The following is a 21507-nucleotide window of genomic DNA, read 5'->3' as shown; positions in this document are numbered from 1 at the left end:
TGCCTTCCTGCTTCCCTGGGTTGGGCTGGGCTGTGCAGTTTGGTGTTTTGTAGAAGAATAGTGTTTTGTTGTGGGGGAAGGAAGCTGTTCTTTTTAATTCTTCAGTATGAGATGGTGTTTGCAGGGATGTTTGCTTTGGAGGGATGTGTTTAGTGCTGGATCACCTCTGATGTAACCATATTGAGACACAAGAAACCTGGAACATCAGTGTGTCACTTGGTTACTGGTTTTGCTTTTTTTTTCCCCTCAGCAATTGTTTAGAGCCTCAGCACTTGAAACTCAATTTGTTTTCTTTTCTGGCTTAGATACAAGCTAGAATATTAGGGGGTTTTTTGTTTGTTTTTGAATTATTGACTTTTTTAGTTTTTAAGATCTTCATAGAATGGCCTGGGTTGCAAAGGACCACAGTGACCATCTAGTTCTGAACCCCTGCTGTGTGCAGGGTCACCAACCAGCAGACCAGGCTGCCCAGAGCCACATCCAGCCTGGCCTTGAATGCCTCCAGGGATGGGGCATCCACAACCTCCTTGGGCAACCTGTTCTGGTTTGTCACCACCTCTGTGTGAAAAACCTCCTCCTAATATCTAACCTAAACCTCCCCGTCTCAGTTTAAAACCATACCCCCTTGTCCTATCTTGATTATCTTTAATCTACTTATTTGATTCCTTTATTGCTTCTACAGGAATTCCTTTGGAAATGTCAACAGTGACAGTGAAGGAAGAATCAGAGGATCCTGATTACTATCAGTACAATATTCAAGGTAGTGATAGCAACTTCTGCATCTGCTCATCTCCTCAGTGGGTACTGCTGTAAGAGTTGCTCTCCTTCAACCTCTCCTTTTGCCTATTTGTGGTTGTCAGACACGAAATTGCTGCTGTTATGATACAGCATCTCCATGCTGGCTGCCATTAAGTTGTACTTCACATCTTTTGTTATTCTTTGGAATAATATTGATAACCATACGAGTGTGTTTGGGATTTAAAGGAGAAGCTTGTTTCTTTTTTTTTTTTTTTGCTTGATTTTTTTTTTTTTTTTTTTTTTTCCTGCATGCAAACTGTTTCCATGGATGTTTTCAAGCAGGAAGCAAACCCTGATGATGGTAATGCTCAGAGCAGTGCTTGAATCTTTTCTTTAGTTTCGAGTTTCAGTAAATTGCATACTGCATCAATCACTTTCCTTGGAGGGAAAGACCAGTGCATGCCAGAACTGTCTTGACAGTTAAAATTATTCCTATAGACAAAGCATAGCAGCATCTGTGAGATCCATGACTGTGGTTCTGAGTATATTTTCAAATATTTCTCAGTTGTGCTTCATCTGTTCATATCTAATTAAAATACTGCATGTTAATCTCAACCAGGAATGAATTAAGAAATCCGTAAGGAAATTATTTTCTGTAGGTTAAAATGAGCAAATGAGTAAGTAAGGAGCCCTAATTACAAATGGCAATATATTAAAAAAAATAAAAATAGATCCCTAAATGTATTATTTCAGCTTCTTTGCATTTGTCATTAGGATAGCAGTATTAAAACAAAAAACAAAAAAAAAAACCACAAGCAAATTGCCATGCATCTCTGAAGGACAATTATATGTTGAGGAGTGGGCTGCAAAATAGCCCATCCTTGCATTTTGTAATAATATATTGTTTAAGCAAGATTTTTGTTGATGTTTCAACACAAAATTCTTGAGGTTATTTTCTAACCTGTTTTAATTGCTGAAAACATACTAATAAGAGAATGTTGGTTCTATGATGCTGTAGTGTACGAATGTTGTTCAGAATGACCATAACCACACAGCATACCAAAAGGTCTCTAGTCAAGTGTAGAATTTGAAAAGTGAATTATCTGGGATTAAAATCATCTTTTCTTTGTGTTTGTTCACTGCTTAGCCTCTTGGGTCTGGGGGTTTACAGGCAGGATATAATGTGGTAATAACAGCTGCTTTTTTGGAGACATTCCAATCATTGTTACTTCCAGAGCCAAGCCTTGTCATCTTTCTTTGCTTTTCAGCCCCTTGTGGCTTTCTGTTTCATGCAGTAAAAAAACCAACCAACCCTATGTCAGAATTTGGTCATTAGCCTGAAGTGCAATCCGTCCCTGTTTAAAAAGAATCTGTGCTGAAATCACTAAGAAAGCAGTAACTTGTTGTAATGCAAGCATGTTGGAACTAAAAAGAAATAAATCAGTTTATACAACATGCTTCCAGAGTGAAGTCTAGGCAGTGTGGATTTTCTTAGGGAGTTTCTCTTGTCTTTCATTAGAGATCTCTAAATTTAAATCTTATGGATGGAGGGTAACGTACAGGTTTTTCAGATAAATAGATGCTCCAGTAATAACTCTCCTTTCCCCCACTCTCAGTGTAGTAAACTTGTATTTAAGGGGAGACTGCTTAGGTCTACTGGGAGAAAGGATGATGTGCTGTGAGCCAAAGAGATTTTACCTGTCATAGTGTGTTATCTTCCCCTAAAATAAAGGAGCTTCCCCTTCATTTCTTTGAGTCACTATCACTAAGGTTCAAGCCAAAGGTTGTGCAAAGTACACAAAGCTATGCATTCAACAGGAACAAGAGGAGAGCAAAGAGGAGAGCCTTAGAGAAGTACAGTGCTACCAAGGTGTGTTTTGAGAGATGAGATCAGTCCACCCAGGCATTTCCTTTTGTGTAGACAGACTGCAGAAAAAAAGGAAAATGGCTAAGATCTCACGAAGAATATCCTACAGCAAAAGCTGGGTTTATTGATTTATGAGAAGAAACAACTTAAATGTTACAGAACAGCAACATGCCTGGGGCTTCCTGCAGAGATGATTTACTGCTGGAATTTCACAGTTATTGTTTTTCTGAGTATTTGTTTTCTCTTGCACGTCTGTAATGCTGACCAGGAGTCTGTATGCTTTGGTGGCACACACAGCACTCCAGTTAATCAAAGGAGGGGAAAATTAGAACTGGAGGTCAATGTTATTTTCATCCCTTATTATCTCCTAATCTGCTGTGGCATTTGGATCTTGCCATGAGTTACTCCTGAATTACTAAATTTAGGAAGGTGGTGCTCGAAGTACAAAGCAAAAAGACAAGGAAATAGAACTTCTTAGCCTTCAAAAACTTCTCACAAGTGTTTTGATGGGGCACTAGGGGCAGTTTTCCTCCAGTGGCAATATGGAAGGTTATTGGTTATTTTTTCCTCTCTCCTGGACAAATGTGAAGATCAGTGTAATGTTAAATGCTTTGGCTGACACTGGAGACAGCCAATTCAAAAGGAAGGTCCAGATTTGACTGGTGATTAAATAAGGAAAAGGACAGTAAAACAGCAGGACTAAATAAAATATATGGGAGAGTTCCAAAAATCATATAGGTACCTAACATTGCTGTAGGCATCTTATCTATAAGCACCACTTTCGTCAGGCTCTTAGGATAGGAAATGTTAATTAACATGCTGTTTCTTGGTTTAGTGTCCTTGAAACTAGAACATCCTTGTGCCTATGCCTACCTTGTGTTTGGGAGGCTGTCAGAATCACAGAATAGCCAGGGTTGGAAGAGACCTCAAGGATCATGAATCTCCAACCCCCTGCCACACGCAGGGCTACCGAACTCACATTTAATACCAGACCAGGCTGCCCAGGGCCCCATCCAACCTGGCCTTGAACACCTCCAGGGTTGGGGCATCCACAACCTCTCTGGGCAGCTGTTCCAGTACCTCACCACTCTAACTCTTTTCTCTACATATTTTCTGGGATTTTCAAGTTAATGCCTATGTGTCAAGTCCTACATCACCCCAGATTTATATAGCCGAGTTCACGTGGAGACCAGTCTAAGAGCTGAAGAACCCATTCATTCACAGGACACACGCTGCTTGCAGCCATTTCCTTCTGCTTCTAGTTCTCTTTGTTTAAGCTTCAAGGCATCAATGGTAACTGAAGACTTGAACCCATAAGTTTCATTGGGCAAAACAAGCTTCTTTCAGGAAGTGCTTGATAATTAGCAAGACTCAATTCTGTATGGGCCATGTCTCCAAAAAAGCCTTGTTTCATTCTATGCTGTTAAAGAGGATGGAAGATGATATTTTTGATATTTCAAAAGCAGTTTATTAACACAGAGGCATACAAGAACTCAAAGCCTGCTGTTCTGCATGAATCTTTCTGGCTGTTCGATAATCTGGGAAATGCAGGTGCCTCCCATTAGCCCCTCAATTTTTCAAATTTTGCTCAAGTGAATGAGGAAAGGCATAGAAGTGTTCATAGTTCACAGCTGAATTCAACTTTGCAGGAAGTCTGAAGTGAGCACATGGTACATAAAGTTGGGTTATTTGTCAGCTTTCTCTGTGGAGTGGGAAGATGAGTGTGTTGTGAGACTCAACTGAAAAAATGTTCTCTTTGTTCCCAAGGAGGCCCTTCTGAAACATCAGAGATGGATGAAAGAATTGCTCTTGCCAAAAGTTACACAGGTCTGTATGTACATATATATTTAATTTAGCTGGATGTGATGTTAACAGCACACATAGAACAAAGTATACAGAAAGCATATCCTTAGGGGAAGCAGTTCCTTACTGAATGTCAAGAACATTTGAGATGAATTGATTCATAAATTGTATTTCTTTCAGCTTTTTCTTGTTTATTAAAAGTACCATTCTGCCCATTTGTAGACATTAGGAAAAACTCATCTGCATTTCAAGCAGTGGGTTTTTTTATAAGGTCAGAGTGTTGTCATCAGGTTTCAAGATTCAGAGATTGAACCTTCGTTATGGTGTTCATGTGAACGCTATCGTTTTGGATTTTTGGGTTATGAAAATCCTTGCTTTGAATATCCAGTGTCCAAAAACTATTTTTCTCTGTTGTGAGACATTTGTCTAAAGGCAGCCACTAGGATTCCAGTTGCAGTGAAAGAGCACGTGTGGAAATAACAGTAGAAGTTATTTTGCATGAAAGCAAAGTAATTGGATTTTTCTTTTTACTGAAACACTTGAAAAGTTGGCATCTTAATTAAAGTTGTACATCTTCTCCAAGCATTCTTTCTACCTGGTTGCCTTTTTGTTTTTATTTATTTATTTATTAATTATTATTATTATTAAGCCCCCAAACCATGGTGCTCTGTGGCTTACTGTAGGCAAGCTGTGATGGGAGTTGTCATGCTTCTAATTAATGAATTACAATTGCAAGCTGCTATCACCCAACATTCTAAACTCCTGCCTCTCAAACCTAAGCTGTAAGCATTTTTTGGATATTAAGACCAAGTTGTGCTAGCAGCAGTATTCAGTCTTCCCAGTCTCATAATTTCATGCTTTGAAGATACATATCACCACACTTGAAGGTGCTGTTACATGAAATTTAAAAGCATTTCTCCCGATACAGGAGAATGAAGTTCTCTGCTCTCATGCTGGCTGCACAGCTAGCACTGCTTATTTGAAAGGAAAGAGTCTAGGCACTTTATTTTCCAAAGCATAGTGCTGTGAGCCCTTGGTGCCTGATTATAGAGAGTGATAGCAAATGGCTGAGAATCTGCCTTTGCTTTATTTTTGCCTATGTAGAATTTCATAGCTATAGATGCTGTGTGTGGCACTTTATGTCAGAGTACAGTTTTCTTACATTCTTTTCCTGAATGAGGGAGAGACAAAATTTCCACATGCGTGGAATGGCCCAGGTTAGCTGTAGCTGCCAAGTGTTTGTTAGTCTTAGTAAGACTGGGTGAGTGTGGAGCACAGCACTGTTGAAATTCAGTAATCAGAAAGTCAAGGTTGTTGAAAGAAATTGTTTTAAACTGATTGGCAGTGCCAGAGAGTGTCAACATTAAGAACTGTAAAGGATGCTGCTGCTTAGCACCTGTGTTTGTTTACCTCATTACCTGATGTAAGGAAGTACTTGAAGGTCAAAAAAATACCTCACCATGATCATACTGTGTTGGAAAAAAAGCAACCAAAAGCCTTTCGTGTTTATGCCTGATGGTATGTTTGAGATAATCTGTGCCATCCAGCTAAGGAATCTCAGTATTGCTGGACTTCTACCACACATGGCAAGGAGAGAAGTGTCCTTCCAACTTGTTCCCAAAGTGATGTGGGGTGGTAGAGCTTAGAGAAACCTGAGCTAAGATAGTTCTCAAAGTGTGCAAACACAGTGTTGCTCTGCCAGAATAGTTCATGTTTTCCCTCATGCACAACTATGAGTAGTTACTGAGATGACTGACTTTGCTTTTTTTCAAATTTTCTAGGAGTTAAATTCAAATTGCTTTCTGCTACCAGGTGCTGATGGGCCTAATCCTGGTTATTGTATTGGTACAAGCTGCCCCTACGCAAGCATTTTCATTTTCACTGTTGGCCTTTGGAGCCTGTTGTGGAAAACCATTGTAGTGCAGTAGCTCTGAATGTGTGTAAATGATAAAGAAATACATCATCTGTAGGGCTACACAGGCTTTGTTTATGTTTTTGGTAATCCTTGATAACTAAGAGAAAAATATTTATGATTCTATTAATCCTACTAAGCCAAGAGTAAGGAATTTCCTCCTGTCATTAATGCCAACTCTCTGTGCTGCTGTACATGTGATTTAGTGTGTATAATCCCTGCCTCCTTACCCTGCCTAGAGTTGCTTAAAGGCTTATGGTAAGATAGCTTTGCTCCTTTTTTTGTTGTGTGCTGTGAATGCAAAATATTTCAGTGAGCCAGGGAGCTTCTTGACAGGTGTCAGTTAAAGCAGAAAATCGTTGAGTGCTTGGTTAAAAATGTTTGTGTCCATCGTTCAGCAGTTGTTTTTTCTCCTCTTCAGATTCCTCCCAGCATCCTCCTTCAGAAACACGTGAGGATCCTGAGGTCGAGGTCACCCTAGAAGGTTAGTTATCTGGTTCCTGTGTTTCTGTTCGTAGGGCTTTTAGGTCAGTATGCAATACTGTGCTTCCTAATACGTGATATTATACTTCCTAAAGCAAATGGGCTTGTTCAGCATGGAGAAGAGAAGGCTCTGGGTAAACCTCATTGCAACCTTCCAGTACTTAAAGGAGTTTACAAACAGGAAGGAAAGCAACTTTGTACGTGGGCAGACAGTGATAGGATGAGGGAATGGCTTTAAAGTAAAAGAGGAGAGACTTAGGTTAGATGTTAGGGGGAAATTCTTTTCCTCAGAGACTGGTGAGGCCCTGGCACTGCTGCCCCTCGAAGTGTGGGTGCCCCATTCCTGGAGGTGCAGGCTGATCTGGTGGGGGGGCAACCAGCCCATGGCATTGGGTGGACCTGGGAGGGCTGTGAGGTCCCTGTCAGCCCAACCATGCTGTGATTCTATGATTCTAAGTAAACCATATGCACGTTGACCTGGGCATATGCTATTCTATACGTGAAATTAACTTCTCTGTCTGCTTTAACCATTTTCTCATTCAAAGATTGCAAGTGTTGGTGATTGGAGTTTTCCAAGAACTTGTGAGTTTGTAGAGAAGCCAGTATTGTGGGTTGGGAGTGACTGGCTGAGTAGCACCTTGCTTAAAAAAGACCTCAGGGTTGCAGATGTCTACTGCATCCACTTGTATGTTTTTTGGGCTAGGGCAGACCTTCTCACCCTCAGTAAGTTTGCAGATGATACCAAGTTGGGAGGTGGTGTGGATCTGCCTGAGGGCAGGGAGGCCCTTCAGAGGGATTTAGATAAACTGGGCTGAGGTGAATGGGATGAGGTTCATCAAGGCCAAGTGCTGGGTCCTGCACTTTGGCCACAACAACCCCATGCAGCGTTGTAGGCTTGGGGATGAGTGGTTGGATGATTGTGAAGAGGAAAGGAACCTGGGGGTGTTGGTTGATGTTCAACTGAACATGAGCTGACAGTGTGCCCAGGTGGCCAACAGGGCCAACGGCATCCTGGCCTGCATTAGAAATGGTGTGGCCAGCAGGAGCAGGGAGCTGATCATCCCCTGTACTCAGCACTGGTGAGGCCACACTTTGAGTGCTGTGTTCAGTTTTGGGCCCCTCACTACAAAAAAGACATTGAGGCCCTGTAGCGTGTCTCGTTGCCCTTCTCTGGACTGGTGAGGGGTCTGGAGCACAGGCCTTATGAGGAGCGGCTGAGGGAGCTGGGATTGTTCAGTCTGGAGAAGAGGAGGCTCAGGGCAGACCTCATTGCACTCTACAGCTTCCTGAAGGGAGGCTGTGGTGAGGAGGGGTTTGGCCTCTTCTCTCAGGCAACGAACAGGACCTGGGGAAATGGCTGCAAGTTGTACCAGGGGAGGTTTAGATTAGACATGAGGAAAAACTTTTTCTCTCAGACAGTGGTCAGGCACTGGAATGGCTGCACAGGGAGGTGGTGGAGTCGCTGTCCCTGGCAGCGTTCAAGAGGCGTCTGGATGAGGAGCTGTGAGGTATGGTTTAGTGCTTGTGGTAATAGTGGTAATGTGATAATGGTTGGACTAGATGATCTTATAAGTGGTTTCCAACCTTGTGATTCTATGATTCTGTTTAATGAATTTCACTGAAGTTCATCAGTTTTACGTTGAAACTGGCTTTAGCATCTTTGAGGTCTTCAGTATTGAACTTAGGCATTATTTGTCAGTGCTTATTGGTGGAAGGATAGTTTCTAGTCTGTATCTACACAATTCATTTGCTGTTTCTTTTGCTGTCATGTGGCCATTGAGTGATCATGAGATGACTAGGGGTTTCAGAGCACAGTATTGTTTTCCTTAGAAAATGTAAAGAAGCTTTGATTTTTTTCCTGTGTTCTGCTTTGTGCCAGTGTTCTCACACAAACTGTTCCCACACAGGCCAGCAGCTTTCTAGAGTTAGTCAAGTAATTTATTGCAAAATGTGAAGCTCCCATAAAGCATGGATCGATATTTGTATTAAGGCTTGAAATTCAAACAGTTCCAACATTGCACATCAGTTCTCTGGATGGTAAAGCAGTGATATCTTCATGTTCCTTTCAGATGATGAAGACTACTTGCCCCCTAACAAGAGATCGAAGAACACTGAGACAGCAAATGAAGTTGCCAGTACTGGGAAAAGAAAAGCAAGAGAGTTCAATTTTGGTAAGAAAAAAAAAAATATCAAGATTTATTTCTCTCTGATTTGTTTTATAAAAAGGTAGTAGACAGTTTCACAGTGCTGGAGTAAGGCATGCCAGTGCTTGGTCAGTTTTTTGTCAGTTGACTTACTGTACAAGAAAATCAGACTGAATGTGCTACAGAACTGAATGATGACAAGCATTAGATCAGAAATGTGTCCAGATGGTCTTCCTTGATATGCGCTGTGATCTGTGAAGGCAACCAGTAAATCTGTTGTGCTGAGTTGCATGCTCTCATCCTCACAGATGCACAAACCGTTGTCTCAGGACTGTCCCTGTGTTCAGCATCTCTATGCAACAAAACAGGGTTTTCCCTTCAGCCCAGTAAATTCTGACTTGTATCTTCCTGACTCTTACAGTAGAGCTGCTGTTAATCCACTGTCCTGCAGTTCAACAGAAAATGCTGTTGTGTGCCCTCTGTCATAAGCAGAAAATAAGATGTTAATGTGTTGGCATTTAATCCAATTTTCCAGGGAATACGCAGTTGGAATTGGATAAGTTCTGTCTTGCAACATGCATCTTCCTTCAGAAGCATGATATATGAGGACGTCTTGCAACATCAGGACTAGGGGAAATGTTAGATTAAGGAAGAGGAAGATATAGTGCTTCCTGATCCATGTAGTTGTATGGATTAACACCAAAACAAGTTCATGTACTCACTGTAAACTTTGTCAAGCTGTTCAGGCACTGTAAACTTTGTCAAGCTGTTCAGCTATCAGTGGCAGCTGCAAACTGACTTTTCACTTAATGGTGGTCAGAGCTGCTGACTGAGGCATCAAAGAAAAGTTTGGGACTTGATTTAGCGTGGGTTTTGTCCTACTATGTTTTTCTTCTTTTTTTTTTTTTAAACTTGATTTAATATCTACAAAAGTTTGGGAAGTAATCTTAAGCATTTTATTCTCTTTTTCTTTCTGATTTTATCCATATATTTTGAGGTTTGCCAGAATCTGTATGTAGATGAGCAGTAAAAGCACACTGCGTGTCTCTGTTAGTGGTAACAGGTTTTACAAGAGATTCTCATTTTTATCTGCAGTCTGACACATCCTCTTTTCTTTGCAGATAAATGGAATGCACGAATTACAGACTTGAGAAGGCAAGTTGAAGAACTGTTTGAGAAAAAATATGGTATGTATCGCATTCCTCTTAAAACAACTGCTTCTGTTCCTTTGGCAATGGAAATCAAAGCGTTTTTGTATACATGTTGTTGTTGGCTCTGAAGCAGACTAGCACCAAAGAGTAAAATGTTACTTAGAGGGCTTAAAACAGTGGGCATTAGCCTTTTTGATGAGAGAAGTTTGGCATTGGAGTGCAAAACTTAAGTTTTCAGTTATGTTCAGTTTCCTGGAGCATAACACCAGTATGCTAATGTTTTGGGCGCCTGTATTTGGAAGACTCAGTGTTTTTTGGTAATTAAACAGAATCTTTAAGTAAGATAACCTTGCAGAATGCCTCTGTGGATTGGTTACAATTGATTTTTACTTTCTGATCATGATTGATTTGCAGTGAAGCATATCCTGGGGAAAAAAAAAGAAGCACATGTATTAGACTTTTAGGATGTTCTACATAGGCATCTTTTGTGTCCCATATCACTGAGTAAGACAGCAACAGTACAAATTTCAAAATACCCAGTAGTGCTTTTGCCATCAAAAGTGGAAGTGTTCTCTGAATAGAGCTTGTGGGAGTTGTTGCATGTTTCAGATGTGACCATCAGCTGACATTTAAACAGCCCACTGGAAGCAACTCGCACTGAAGGAAAACAGCTCAATGTGTTTTGTTGCTTTTGTTTGTTGTTTTTGCTGCAGAAATTCTGTAAATTGTTTTAAATTTCATGTTGGAGTTTGCACATATCCAGTGTAAAGATCTCCTGTGGAGTCTGGGAGAGCTATTCCTGACTTTCTATCTAAGGTCATGGTATTAAACCATCGCCTTTTTCCCTGTGGATGACAGTCCATTGATTCATGAACCAATTCCATACCAGATTCCATTTCTTTCTATCTACATGGGCATGCAATTTCTTATTTACTTAAATGAGTTATGGATGTCCAGAGTTCTCAGAATGCTTTTCAGATTTGTTGGCTTTTGGAGCTCTAAAGCATTCTAGCAGTGTCAGTTGCTGTTGAACATTACTACTGACATGTCTGAAAATGTATTTATTTTGGTGGTTAGATGTAGGCTGAATGGAAATAGTATAAATATTTATACTATATATATTTATAGTGTAAATACAAGATAGTGTCTCACAAATATAGGCTAGATTGAAACCTATATTCAATGGGATTTCTATGCAAAAGCTTGCAAATCTAAGAAGCCTCTCTGCAGACTGTGTCACTGATTGCATTGGTTGATTGAAGAGTATTTGCTGAAACATTTGTTGATTGAAGTGAAATAAGGACTCCTGCTTAAAAAAGACAAATAATTAAAAAGACAAAACTGCCTCAGCTATTTAAAGAAGCTTTTGTTACTTTGAAGGAATGATCTAGATCTTAGTGCTTTCCTTGCTTTTTTTTCCCCCCTGTGGCCAACTGTTATTCATGAATGCTGCTTTCCAGCTGAAACTCATCTCTGGATTTGTTATGCTTCTTACAACTCACCACAACAGCCCCCAGGGCTGCAAGTTTGTTTGAATTTCTTAGAGGAGGTACATAACTGCAGTAAGAAACTGCTTCAGTGAAGGGCTGGGATGATACACAGCAGTTCATTTGGTGGTTGTCCCATGTCTCCTCTGACAGTCATGTTTAGATAGGTTTTCTTTAGTCTGTTTGTCCATCTCTTTGCAGAAATACATTCTGGCTTTAGTTTTGGCCATCTTACTATTAGCACTTGGAGCCAACTCTGGTTGAAACACAACTGTCCTCATGGTTTTCTGGAACTTCTGTATTTCACGCTCATCAGAATTTAAGACAAAAATGCAGGCAGTGTTTTCAAAGCTTCCCCCTTTGTGCCATAAGCACGCCTGAAACCACCATTTCTAAGTAGTAGAAAGGGAATGTTATCCATATGCCTTTAAAAACGAAATTGTTTTATTGCAAGTAAGAACTTAGGAGTTCATGTGAACTCTTGCAAATATGCTATCTGTTTTCCATTGCTTGAAAAAGTGCCTTCAGTAGTTTTGTGCTGCAAGCAGATGCAACCTGTTGAATGCAGTTATGTATTATCAAAGAGGGCACTTCTTTGATCTGTTCATATTTTTCTCCTCACATAATTTCTTACATCTGATGTCCATAGCAAAACAACAGAATGTTCCAAACTATTTGCAGATCAGTCAGATGCAGGTAGGGAATTCTTGTTGCGTGATCTGCAAAATTAAGGTTCCCTTGTGAGTAAAAAGAGATTAGAGCTCTTGTTATTTGCAAACTATTGTCTTTTTTTTTAACATGTGACAGCATGGTACCTGGAGAGGGTACTTTGGAGGGGGAATGGCTGTTTACAAGGGATAGTGATAGGATAAGGGGGAATGGTTTTAAACTGAGACAGTGGAGGTTTAGGTTAGATGTTAGGAGGAGGTTTTTCACACAGAGGGTCTGGAACAGGTTGCCCAAGGAGGCTGTGGATGCCCCATCCCTGCAGGCATCCAAGGCCAGGCTGGATGTGTCTCTGGGCAGCCTGGTCTGCTGGTTGGTGACCTGCACACAGCAGGGGGTTGGAGCTGGATGAGCATTGTGGTCCTTTTCAACCCAGGCCATTCTATGATTGTGTGATGGTAGGTGTATCGATGTGATCTGGTCCTTGTAACTTCAAGAGATAAGCTGAGGTTATTTTCCAGTGCTATGAGAATCCATTGTGTGTTTTTTTCACTGGCTTCAAAGGTTTCACTAGCAGGGCAAAACTTTTCTGGGTGATGTTAGAAGTTCTGTAGTGATTTCTTGCATTTCTAAAGTGCACCAAAGCTTTAGTAAGAACAGACATTTGCCCCCCTCCCCCAGTAAGACGTGACTAACTTCTTGTAAACCAATAATAGCAGAGTAGTAGAGCCACAAGCTGGTCTAATGATTTGATTCTGCTTCTCTCTTCAAGCTCAGGCCATAAAAGCAAAGGGCCCCGTGTCCGTCCCGTACGCCCTGTTCCAGTCACACGTGGAAGACCTCTATGTGGAAGGTCTGCCAGAGGGTGTTCCCTTCAGAAGGCCGTCCACGTACGGCATTCCTCGCCTGGAGAGGATCCTCGTAGCGAAGGAGCGGATCCGCTTTGTGATTAAAAAGTAAGGAATCTTGTGTTTTTTGTCCTTATTTTACACTTTTTTTTTTTCTTCTTTTCTTGGTCCACTCTGCTTCATTTCGTCTTCGCGTGTTTCCACGCTGATTTCTGCTGAGGCGTCGCTTTGCAGTATTGATGAGTAGTTTTTATTTCAGGCTTGCTCAGGTGAGAAATTCAGCTTACCAGATCAGCAGAACACCACAGCCAGTGGCTGAGAACTGGATGGATCTCTTAAATCTTAGAGGCTTCTTATCATGGGCAGATCACTTTGTAATATTTTAGTCTCATCAGCTCTAAGATGCACTGGAAGCCATTGACTTAGGCACATTTAATGCTGTCTGAAGATCCTGGCCTGAGTTTCAGACAGTGCTTTTATTTTTCTCTTGCTGCTACGCTGTAAAGGTCTGTATCTGTAGATAGCATCTCCCAGGACAGGTTTGAGGCCAAAACAGGACTGCTTCTTAGGATTTAGTTGTGTGTGTGCACACGTACAGTGTCCTTGATGTTATCATGAAGTATATCTGATAGCATACATGAAGACAGTCCTTACATGTACATGGGAACTGTTTGAGGGCCCAGCTGCCTTCCCTCTCACCCTGGCAGGATATCATATGCCTTTAAGTCTCACGTCTTCACTCTATCTCATCTTCTAGGCTCCTTTCTTTTTCTCATTTCTTGCCTCAGTGTCTTTTCTAGAACCCTGATGTGACTTGCTACAGAGGCAGGTGGGATTTTGGGGTGCCTGAACCTAGTGTGAATTCAGGATATGCTGGGAGAGACTATGCAGTGCCACGTGCACCACTTTGGTAGACTGATGTGCAGATTTGATAGTGCCTGGTTATTTGCCTTTTGTCCCTTGTTGCTTCACTTCAGACACGTAATGTTTCACACCAGAGATGGGTATTGATATTTTACTGTGAGTAACAACTGGCATTGTACTGTTGTGCAGGGCGGTAGGGCCTAATCCTGGAGCTTTTGAAGTGGGTAGGGATATGCTGATTACAGTGGTCAGGATCAGAATCAGTGGAAGTGACAGCCTTTGGCTCTGTGCATGCCAGCTTTGAAAGATTTTATGTTCTTTTTCTGTCACCCCAACCTTGCAGGTAAACAGAAAAGAGGGAGAGCCGTAGTTCTGATTTTTGTCTCACTTAAAATCAGCCAGTATGCACAGATTTTAATATTAATGCAATACAGGAGCCAGCTCTGGTCAGATTTCTGTTAGTGGGTAACAGTAACTTATTTACGCTGCTTATCAGTCTTGCAACTTGGTGTGGTAACCAGAGCAGCACAGCAGCTCTGTGAGAAATGCCATAATTAAAAAAATGTGTTGTTCTAGTATGGATAAAACCAGCTTTGATAGTCAAACAGAAATGTCTGCTGTAAATACTGGTTTTTAAAGGTTAACTTTTCAGTTTGCTTCTTTGTCTCTGATGATAGTTTTGACTGGTAAGCGCATCTTAGACCTCAGAGATGATTTCAATCTCTGTTACTGTGAAATGTTATGGCTCAGGTGGTTATGAGTGTCAGGAATGAGAACTATTTTTGTCAGGAGAGTTTCACCCAGCTCTTATCATATTTCAGTGTTAATTGGAATGTAATATTATGAATCTTAGTATCTCATTACTGTTTTTGATCCTTCAGTGGTGACTCTTATTTGCGAGATGTATGTGCTAGAGAGGCTGTGACTAAGGGCTGTAACTTCTGGTTTTGCCCAGTTTGTATCACTTTTGAAGCATGGATCTTAAATCTTCTAGGCACGAGCTTTTGAATTCAACACAAGAAGATTCACCAGTGGACAAACCAGCTGCAGGAGGTAGGTCTTCAGATGTGCAAGTTGGGTACCATATGGTTTCCTCCTTGTCTGTTGGTCTTAGCAATGCCTACCATCAGCTTTTACTGATAACACATTGCAAATAATTCTTCTTGTTCTGGATAATCTTTTAGCTACAGAGTGATAGTTGACCAATAAAGTCTTCAGATCCTGCAAGTAGTTTGGAAATCTAGCAATTTTTTCCTCTGCATTTATTCTTTATTCATAAGCACGACACTTTTCAAAGTTAATATAATCAGATGCAGAATGATATTTTAAAAATCATTGATGTGCCATCCCAAAATTTGTGAATTTTGAGATGCATTAAAAAAAAAAAAAAGCCACACATTAATTAAAGCCACAAGTAAAATTGTAAACGTTCGAGTGAGAATAGACATACTGTAAAGTATTTTGTCACGTGCTTTGAGATTGGCTCTTCAGGAATATTTACTTACATCTGGTATTTACCAAAATTAGATGAACTAAAATGCATTAATGAATGCACTGGTAATAGAGACATTTATTAGTGTGGTGTGTGACTTGCTTGATTCCTGGGCTTGATTTCCTCCATAGTTATATTCCACTGTCTTTTGGGTTTCAGGGTTGTTTTTTCTTTTAACTGTCCAAGTGTGCCAAGTGCTGAGAGCTTTGTATGGCTGAGCTGTGGTAGCAGACCAACTGCTCCCAACCCCACCATGCAGCTGGCTGGCAATCTCAGCCTGGCTGTATTGTGTGTTTGTAGTCATAGCAGAGCAATTCCAAGTTCAGACAGACACAAGTGTATAAACTGTATTGTCTGCACTACTAAAGCACTATTATAGTGGGTTACATACCTGTAGTCTTCTGTTATTAAAAAGTATATCAAAGACTGTACTTAAAGTGGATGCTGAAGGTTTAAATTAAGAAATGATGTCTTAAGGATGCCTCTTTAAAGTTTTTGTGCAGTATAAGTTAACCTAGGGTTTTGAGTCTTAACCCACTGCTCCTTTGAGCACCAAATTTGGCTGTAAAAATAGTAGGCTAATGATTGACTCTTAAACACAACTGTTCTCATATGTGGGTTTTAAAATAAGCCTTTTTCTCTGCTGTTTCTGTCACATTTAATATGGTGGTTATGAAGACAGAGCAGGTATGTTACATATCCTGTAAATCCCTTGTAGCTAAGAATAGTGGCAGTCCATTTCATTATATGTTGCTTGTCTTCACAAGTTTGTGATGAAGCCACATCTGTGTGTGACTTCTGTGTTACTTCTCAGAAAACATTTGCTAAAGGTGATGGCACCATTTCAGGGGAACCCATCTCAGAACAGAGCAGCTGTCTGAGCCTCCTTTCCTTCAGGTTTCTCTGTGCTTGGATTCTCCCCTTCCCAGTAGGTCAGCATCTCCTCTGCCATCTCAGGATGGAGAGCCAGCCCTGGGCTCAGCTCTGTGTCTCTGTGTTCCCACTGGTTGCCCCCAGTGGGAGTGAAGCTGTTTTTAGGACCGGCAGAAGAAAGATGATTCACGTTTGTGTTCCTGTGGGAAACAGGGTGGTCAGGAAAGTGTTTAAAATAGTGTGGTGGTGAAGTCCTGAGAAGACATATCGGGCTCAGGAAATGGCTGAAGAATTGTGAACAGGTGCCTATGAAGATAAGGCAGCCTGGTGCAGCACAGTTCTGCAGTGGGAGTTGTTTGTCCATGCTGACTACACCTGCATCATGGCAGCTCAGTGGTTGCTTGTTACAGACAAAGGTACCTGGGCTTTTATCCCAAATGACAAATAACATATGACAGAACGTGAACAAGAACTGCTACCATTCCAACTACCAAACAGGACAGAGCTGACATTGTCATTTTGCTCTTTCAGAGGACCAAATCTCACACTGTCTTCAGCTACAAAACTTCCTCTCACAAGCTCTACAGAAGATGCACATGCATTAATGAGCAACCAAAGAAGCTCAAATAATAAAATGATGAAAAACTAGATTTAAGCTTGTTTTATTCACCTAGGATATGTTAATCTGCATAGCTGCCACTTGTATGTTCTGCATCTCAGTTATGACTTAACTCATATCTTAAGCATTGTCAAGGCAACATTTCAGAGAGTTGGAACTAAGCTGCTTGACATTTCAAATGATTTCAAATCATTTGATGTAATTTATTGGGGGTTGGAGCTAGTTGATCTTTGAGGCCCCTTCCAACCCAAGCCATTCTATGATTTTAATAGGTATTGTACACAAACAATGAGAGAAATAGATTCAGGAAGCTCAGCATGAGTTCAGAACTAGGAGCAGAATGATACTGCATCTGTTGTGAAAGCTTGCTTGTGGATGTTAAGGAAAACTCCCTGAAAACAAGCTTTTTGTGTGCATAGCATTAAGGTAATATTTGAGATGATTAAAATGGGGGAAAAAAAAACCAAAACAAACAACTGATCCCACCTCCAAATGGGATCTGCAGATTGAAGGAATATAAAAGCACTGCGATTGAGAGTTGAATGCGTGCTTCTTCAGCTATCCAACTGAAAATATAACCAAAGTAATTAGGGAATGTTTCTTCTTTTTTCTTTTCCTGTGTCACTCTAAAATACAGCGAAAGAGGAGTGGTATGCCAAAATCAACAAACTGAGAAAGACGGTAGATCAGCTCTTCTGTAAGAAGTTTGGTGAGCACAGTGTTGTTTACTGTTGTGGTTTTGTATTTCTTGAAGGTTGCTCTCAATCATTTGTGTCAATGTCTTCATAAGTGGCACCTTTCATGATTCATAATCCTGGCAGCTGATTGGAGAAAAAAAGTAGTATTACTCTACTGTGTGTACAACTAGTTAAACATTTAGTAAAAGAAGTCAAATGCAGTATCATTAAAATTTAAACATTTCTGGATTTTATGAATTTAATGAAATTGGCCATTTTATTTTATAAAATCTGGGTTAAAATATTACGTGTTGCTCTATAGCAGGTTTAAAACTTTGGATAAAACCATTGTATTATGCCCTAGTGAAGAAGCCCTTAATAATGTCTAGCAATGTGACTGCCCAATGGCAACATAATTCAGTTTGGTAGAAGTTTGTTCTTGATGTGCTGAGTCTTGGATGCTGTTGGATTCAGATATCCTGCATTGTACCAACTTCTAAGGTCATGCATGCAGTAATGTGGAGGTTTTGTAGCTTTGAATGAAGCTTGTTTTTAACAGAGGGAGATGGCAAACTGTCCAGTTAATGGATTTATTCTGTTCTAACAGCTGAGGCCTTGGGGAGCACTGAGCCTAAAGCTGTTCCATACCAGAAATTTGAGGTCCATTCTGCTGACCTCTATGTTGAAGGTCTACCTGAGAACATTCCTTTTAGGAGTCCATCATGGTATGGGATCCCTCGCCTTGAAAAAATAATTCAAGTGGGCAACAGAATAAAATTTGTAATCAAAAGGTAAACATTTGTTTTAATGCCTCATTTCTTTTTTTTTTTTTTTTTAAAGAGGGCAAACAAACACCATTTATGTAATCAACCACTTGGTTTCATTCAATCACAAAGCATTCAGTCTTTGTTTGCCAAACAGGCACGTGAAATATTCTGCATTTTTAAACTGAGTATTTGCAATCCAGGCAAGTTTTCCAAAATATTTTGGTAGTATGTTCACGAGTGTGAAATGCTCAACAGAAAGAGCCAAACTTTTCACTTAATGTTATAAAAAGCATGCATTACTTACGTTGTGTGAAGAATGGGTAGATGATCTGCTTTCTGTTTGCAGGCCAGAGCTGCTAACTCTCAGTTCACCTGAAGTTACTCAACCTGGGACAGACACACCAGGCAAGACAGGTGCTGTCTCTAAGGGGCATTGGTGTAGTCTCAAGGGATTGGTGTGGAAACTGATTTGTTACAGCATTTTTCAAGAAGTAATCTTTCTGTGATGCATGCCATGATGTGCTTTTTGTGAGGTTTGAACAGGATACACTGATCATCATGAAAACGGATGGCTTTCTGAATTGCAGTGCAGTCCAGCTATCTTTGAGTAGCTAAGATGGATCCTATGCACAGCCCTGGAGAGCTGGAGTTGTTATCCTGGTCTGATGCAAAGCTCTGGAGTCCCTTAGCGTTTCACAGCTGATTTAGTTGGGCTTTTCTTCAAGCCTGTGTTGTTAGGGAATTTGAATGACTTCTTGAAAGCACAAGTGCTTTTGAAATAGGGAAAGAATCCAGATTAATTTAGTGTGATGTTTTTATTGTTATTTGCCTGAGACAACAGAATGCTCTTTTCTTGCTACAGAAGTGTATAATCCAGATCTTGATTTTATTTTTTTAAGTGTGAATCTGCTTGTGGTAATAACACAGACTGAGATCCAGAGGTTCTAGGCTTTTTCCCACACATTTCTCTGGATAATCAAGCTCTGACTTCAAGAACCAATTGTATTGAGTTCTCTGCAGGGGGGAAAAGAAAATCAGACTTGAAGAATCATAGAATGGCTTGGGTTGGAGGGGACCTCAAGGACCATCTAGTTCCAGCCCCCCTGCTGTGGGCAGGGATGCTGACTGCTGGATCAAGCACCAGATCAGGTTGCCCAAGGCATAATCCAGCTTGGCCTTGAGCACCTCCAGGCGTGGGGCATCTGCACTCTCTGTCAAAAACTTACCCCTGACATCTAATCTGAATCTCCTCTCTTCTAGCTTTAAGCTGTTGCCCCTTTTCCTATCACTATCTATCTGTAGAAGAAGTTGGTTTCACTCCTCCTTATGATCTCTCTTTAAATACTAGAATGCCATAAAGAGGCCTTCTCTACTCCATGCTCAACAAGCCCAGCTCTCTCACCCTGTCTTTGTAAGAGAGTTGTTGAGCCTTCTGATCATCTTTGTAGTCCTCCTCTGGACTCTCTCCAAACGCTCAACAACTTTGCTGTACTGGGACCCCCAGGCCTGGATGCATTACTCAGCTGGGATCTCATGAGGGCAGGGCAAAGCAGAGGGGGATGGTCCCCTCCCTGCCTGGTTGCACCTTCTGTTGATGCAACCCAGAGCACTCCTGGCCTTCCAGGCTGTGAGTGCATACTCCTGGCTCATGTCAGCTTTTCCTCAAGCCCTTTTCTTCAGGGCTCCTCTTATGGAGTTCTTCTCCCAGTCTGTGCACGTATCCAGGCTTGCCCTGACCCAAGCCTGGTGTCCTCAGCAAACTTGCTGAGAGTGCACTTGATTCCATCACCTGTGCTATTAGTTAAGATGTTAAAGAGTAAGGTCCTCATGTGGACTGCTGGGGGACACCACTCCTGACCAGCCTCCACCTGGATGTAGAGCTGTTGACAACAGCCCTCTGGCTGCAACCATCCAACCATTCCTTACCTGCAAATAGTCCAGCCTTCAAATCCGTTTCTCTCCAAATTAGAGATAAGGATGTGGTGTGGAACCATATCAAACACCTTACACAAGTGCAGGTGGATGACATCTGTTGCATTTCTGTTTGACCACTGATGCTGTCGCTGCACTGTAGGAGGCTGTTAGATGGGTTGGGCACAGTCTGCTCTTAGTGAAGCCATGCTGGCTTGCTCAGATCGCTTCCTCATCTCACATGTGCCTTAACATCTCTTCTAGAAGGATCTGGCGCTGTTTGCTAGAAAAAAGGAGTAATTTCTGGCTGCTGAGAGCATCCTTCGTTCATCTAAGCTACCAATAGTCAGCACTCCTATATTGACTTCTTTGTGACAAAAAAAAATGATTGAAGATGATTTTTTTAAGCTAATAAAAGCGTTCAGAAAAGCACTCTTTAAGTCCATGTCTTCTGTTGTAAAGGCTGTTATACACTGGAATTAATTCTATCTTTGGAAACCCACTAGAATAATTCTTTCCTGCATCTGAAAGACATCCTGCTCTGAAAAACAAGTTCTCCCAATTTGGACAATTTTGGAATTTGTAACAACGTTTAAAGAAATCTTTCATTATATAAAGAGAATTCCATGTATCATTTAAGCTTCCATTAATAGCTATTATTTACTGTATGTCCTTGTCTACTCATTAGGTTGAGAAAAACATGTTCAAATATATCTCTTTATCTAGAATTGAATAATGCTTTATCTGTTTCTTGTTCTCAGCCAAAGAAGATTGGAATGTCAGGATCACAAAGCTAAGAAAGCAAGTAGAAGAGATCTTTAATATGAAATTTGGTAAGTGAAGTGTTAAATTAACTCTTTTATAAAGTTGCTGTGTTTTAAAACTATTCTGTAAAAGGTGTTTTCGATTCTACTGTACTTAATTTAAGACATCAGAAATGTGCTAGGATGTCTGGAAGTGCTGACTTCTCTTGCATACTGTCCACTGACTCATCCCAGTAACTTACATTAATGACTCTATGACAACATCCTAGCCCTTGGTTTTTCCAACTGTATAATGGAGAGGATAAGTGTACGGAAAGCTTTTGGATGTAAGAAGTTGCCAGAAGAAAATATTAGATACAAATAGATAAGAGCTTAAAAAAGAGATGTTATCTGTGGCACAATGGACAAAGGCCTCATTTGTAAATATTCTACATAAAAGAA

General features: G+C 40.8%; 1 protein-coding gene across 3 annotated transcripts in view; it reads left to right on the top strand.

Annotated features, from left to right (window-relative positions):
• Positions 1 to 21507, top strand: part of GTF2I (general transcription factor IIi) — a 53509-nt gene that overhangs the window by 16652 nt on the left and 15350 nt on the right. For all 3 annotated transcript variants that reach the window (XR_016459181.1, XM_090122264.1, XM_031591906.2), the window contains exons 9-19: positions 683 to 760; positions 4373 to 4432; positions 6742 to 6804; positions 8873 to 8974; positions 10069 to 10134; positions 13024 to 13207; positions 14958 to 15016; positions 17585 to 17656; positions 18232 to 18415; positions 18738 to 18805; positions 21064 to 21135. Coding sequence is in view for 2 of the 3 variants with exons in the window: in XM_090122264.1 (XP_089978390.1) it covers positions 683 to 760; positions 4373 to 4432; positions 6742 to 6804; positions 8873 to 8974; positions 10069 to 10134; positions 13024 to 13207; positions 14958 to 15016; positions 17585 to 17656; positions 18232 to 18415; positions 18738 to 18805; positions 21064 to 21135 (1008 nt within the window). In the remaining variant the exon portion in view is untranslated. The remainder of the gene's footprint in view (positions 1 to 682; positions 761 to 4372; positions 4433 to 6741; positions 6805 to 8872; positions 8975 to 10068; positions 10135 to 13023; positions 13208 to 14957; positions 15017 to 17584; positions 17657 to 18231; positions 18416 to 18737; positions 18806 to 21063; positions 21136 to 21507) is intronic.

This window comes from Phasianus colchicus, chromosome 21, assembly GCF_987193195.1.
Source record: "Phasianus colchicus chromosome 21, bPhaCol1.hap1.1, whole genome shotgun sequence".
Taxonomy (NCBI): domain Eukaryota; kingdom Metazoa; phylum Chordata; class Aves; order Galliformes; family Phasianidae; genus Phasianus; species Phasianus colchicus.
The sequence above is the reverse complement of the archived record's forward strand: the minus strand, read 5'-3'. Positions and strand labels throughout refer to the sequence as shown.